Raw genomic sequence first — 4546 nt, 5'->3', positions numbered from 1 at the left:
ATTCAACAACTCTAAGTAATATATACTACACAAAGATCTTGCTATCTGCAACTGGTAATCAACGAACTCCAAGCGATTGCCAGATTACCACAGTATTATATTCATATAATTATTTATTATAAGTTATAAACTTATAACACACACGCGAAAGTCACAACAAAATACATTTCAAGACGTAACACTCAAGAGTCGAGACTGTAAACACTGTAACACACTAACACATAATATTTTATATTGTTAATTGGTAATTGATAGGTAATATTTTATATTATACATAGATGCGGGTGCCAGTGGAAATTTCCATTTATGATATTATATACATCACAATTATGTAATTACAAAAAATATGTATTGCCATAATAAACATTATTTTCACATTGATTTAACATAAATCCCTGTAATAATACGAGTAGGCTGTTGATTGTTGTACACATTTTAGAACACTATTCTTGGCCTCCATTAATCCACGGTAATGATTTTATAATATTATTAAATTGAAGGAGAAAATACTGTGTAGGGGAAGGTAATAGTATATAATGAGATACGTTAGTATTAAAATAAATACGGTATAAAAAGATGATACGTAGTGTACAACAAATACGCGGGGTCGATGACCTGTTTCAATGGGCAAAGGTACGCGTCTGGTGAGACCGGTTGCCTGTGTCCTTCGGAGAAATGACGGTTCAATAACCCCAGCTAGGACGATGGTGCTCGAAAATGCGTTCTAATAGGTTTATTGGTATTGGTAAGAGGGATTGTGAGTAAGTGTAGATGTGTGTGTGTGTGTGTTTACGTATTTGGAAATCGTGTAAAATTACGTTATTATATTACTCGTTTATCCGCGTAACATCTTTATACTACTGTGATATACCTACCTAACGATATTTATATTATCTACGTTATTATAATATAATATATATCAAATCACTTACCTCGTGCGTGGACCGTGATGATTTCCTTCTGCGATTGGATTGTATTTCTTCGGGGTGGTGTTCGATGATCGATATCACTTCGACTTGTATATGCTCGAATGATACAATATACATATATAAGTTCATAACGCAGAATTAATACATGAGCATATACGAATAATGCGTAGGTGTGTCGCGGTGTCGACTGGACACGGACAATGTGTATTGAGACTTCTCTGGAATGACACTGACGACGAGTCGATTCCGTATGGTCCTTATATAATATGTTATATGATTTTCGCATCCATTAATACGTAATATTAAAGTATTGATGTATTTTATTATTTTGTGCGGTGCGACAAAGGTACCGTTGGTAATTTATTGTGTTGTTTTGACCGAACGTCTTGATCGGAGAATTATATATATAATATAATATGTACGTAATGATTCGTTCATGATTTTATAATGTACGGTGTTTACTGGCGCCGCTGATAATTGATTGTGCTGTCTCCACAAAACGTCTGATCGGAGAGGTGTTGAATATTATTTATGTGTTGCATGTGTCGCGTGTGTGTTAGAGTGCGTATAATGTATATATATATATACCTAATGTGTATGTATATATGTATATTGGATCACTCCACATTCCATAATATGGATCGTCGTTAATATTAGTCGTCTCGTGTTTTATTTTAAGTCTAAATATTATATATTACAAAATCAATAACTCGAAGTGTAATATAGGTAATCCATAGGTTATTAACAATAACTATTAAAATAACAGTACAGGTAATAAATTAGTATAACCATCTCATTTTAATGTAGAAGTTTATAAAAAAAATATAGGTAATAATAATAATTATAAAATGTGAAAAAATACTAAAAAACCAATTTTTAATAGAGTTTCACTTTGCTAAGTTACCCGCTAGTTGTGCCACTGACCACGGAGCACGGCATATTCAGTGTATCCAACCATTCCATATCTATGATCCGGAGTATCATTCTTACAGGTGAGGGATGCAGTAAACCGACGTTTTCACACAAAAACGGCGTTCTAAAATCCAGGTGGCTAGAACAACATGACGCCACCAAAATTGGCCACCGATGCTGCCGCCTCTATATGCTGATCAACAACACATCACGCCATTTTTATGACGTCAATCATCCTTTCCTAAATCCTGGCATGTCCCATATAAATAGGAGCTCTATTTCACAAACACTTCAGAAGTAGTTACCAGTGCTTTCAATACTTGTGCGAGTCGTGGACTTGAAACAGCCGCATCGCCGTCCATATTAAGTCTAAATTAAATTACAACTATTCTCCAGCAGAATTATTCATTCTGTCGATAAATGTAATAACTTAAATTAATTATATTAGTTCTTGTTTAATACACATATATATTATATATTATATATATTTATATTTATCTACATTGGTGTTCGATAACTTATTTCATCAAACTCCAACCATTCTCCGATCCAGTTTAACGACGTGTACATGCTTTCGTCGTTAAAGAAGTGTGGAGTAATAAATTTGGTGACATCGACGGGTTACTACATAATGCAGACACGGTTTGAATCACTACGAATGACCATTTCCGTTGATCAATATTATATTATTACAATATATTGAATTATGTCATGATATAAATAACAAGAATAAGACATAAAATCGTAATAGTTGACACAAGATACCACCTAATATACATAATATTGTTATCATATGGGTTTGCGGCGATGGTTGAAGGGGTAGGGAAAACATTAGCTATAAAATATTATCATAAAAACACGATGATGACACAATATTATTATTATCATCATTATACGCGGGTACATAATAATATAATATATACGTTATAATATGCCTATGATAATATTATATGAACAGCCAGCTGTAGTAGCGGATTTCAGGAAAACCGTTTTGTCGAGTGACAAAAATACGATTCCGAACGATGTGCTACAACGAACAGACCGCCTTGCATATTCGTACAGTGTCGTTTTAAATATTATATAATACCGCTGCAGTAGTCGCTACTTGTTCCATTCACTCTGCTGGTCCAGAGCATTTGAGTCTACATTAACTGGATAAGTCGATATAACTAATACGATAAAGGTCAAAGAATAAAAAGATTAATGCATAATATTATAAAATATAATATCGTTTGCATGTTGTAATAAAAAAAATCTATTTTGCTGTATAGGCGTCCCTACTCTTGATAATAATTAAATAAATTAATAATTTAAACAACGTGTAACTTATTTATCTCGTCCATTAATAAAAACACATATTATGAAAGTTGATAACGATAAAATATATTTTTTTTTTTCAAAAATGCTGTTTCGTAACGACTTTAAAATTTAATTATGTAAAAAAAATTTTTCAAAAACATTGAGGAAATAACGCATTTATCGTCAAAAAATATGCGATCAAATCGGGAAAACGGTCTAAAAATGTGTGTAAAAATGCCCTTAAAAATACACATCGACCCCGTGGTTAACCCACATGCAGTGATGTATATTGTATAGCCAGTAAGCATTAGAGAGATTTTTTCCCATGTGTTGGTACGTCGCGTAAATCTGGACCACTATAGGTCCGATAGGCAAAAATCAGTGGCAACTACTGTATATCGTTATAATGACTATTATTGTCGTCGTGGTGTCTTGTCGGCCCGCCGAAGTTGTTTGCGGCTGGGCGGCGAAAAAAATATGATAATATCGCACCCAATTATTATAATTATAATTATTATTATTATTATTATTTTGAGATCTGGCAGACGTCGTCTCGCCGGGGTCGTCGCGCGCCGGCGGCTGTGGACGGCGCAGGGGGCACGCGGTCGCGTAATTATAATATTATTGCTATATTTAGGAACGGGAGACGGGCCATTACGACGGCGGATGGTGGCCACCGATCGTGGAGTGTTGAGCGTCCAGGTAGTGGAAGTACGCGGCGGTCGAGTAACTTTGCGTCTGGTAGTGGTGCGCGATGGAGTAGGCCAGCGGGTGGAAGAACGGCGGCACCGTCGGGCTGTTCTCGTCCAGCCCGGGGTTCTGCTTCTTCCACTTGGTCCGCCTGTTCTGGAACAATATCTTCACCTGGGTCTCGGTGAGCGACAGCGACAGCGCCAGGGTTGAGCCACTCGCACACCTTGAAACTTATTCTCGAGCGCCACCAGCTGTTCGTACGTGAACACCGTCCGGGCGCGTCGGGGTTTGTCGCTACCTCCGTTTGTCGCGCTGTTCGAACTTCCGTCGCCATTGGGCATTGACCTTGTCCCGGTCGTCGCTCATGTCGCTGCCGCAACCGTCACCGCTCACGCTGATATCGTCGTCCTCGTCCATTATATAGTTGCACGAACATTCTTCGTCTGTGAACAACAACAGTCGATGACGACGATGAGTACGTTTTTATGATGAACTATTATTCTATTATTATATAACATTATATACAAATAAATTGTAGTCGAACTACCGACCGAGGAAAAGGTCGTACCGGTAGAGAACTGTCGGAATCGTGAAGATATTAGTAATCATTATTTATATCATATAAATACACGATTCCGAGTGATTTTTTTATGCATCATATTAATATTGTTTGTTATTGGACCAATAGCGATGGACTTGGCTGTGGATCACTT

At 36.6% G+C, this 4546-nt stretch overlaps 1 protein-coding gene across 1 annotated transcript; it reads right to left on the bottom strand.

Moving 5' to 3' along the window:
- Positions 1-3794: 3794 nt before the first annotated feature.
- Positions 3795-4174, bottom strand: LOC115034117 (homeobox protein slou-like). Its single transcript, XM_029489867.1, is given in 2 exon segments — positions 3795-4042; positions 4045-4174. Coding segments are annotated over 2 exon segments (378 nt in total).
- Between the last annotated feature and the right edge of the window lie 372 nt (positions 4175-4546).

Source organism: Acyrthosiphon pisum, chromosome A2 (assembly GCF_005508785.2).
Source record: "Acyrthosiphon pisum isolate AL4f chromosome A2, pea_aphid_22Mar2018_4r6ur, whole genome shotgun sequence".
Lineage (NCBI taxonomy): Eukaryota > Metazoa > Arthropoda > Insecta > Hemiptera > Aphididae > Acyrthosiphon > Acyrthosiphon pisum.
The sequence above is the reverse complement of the archived record's forward strand: the minus strand, read 5'-3'. Positions and strand labels throughout refer to the sequence as shown.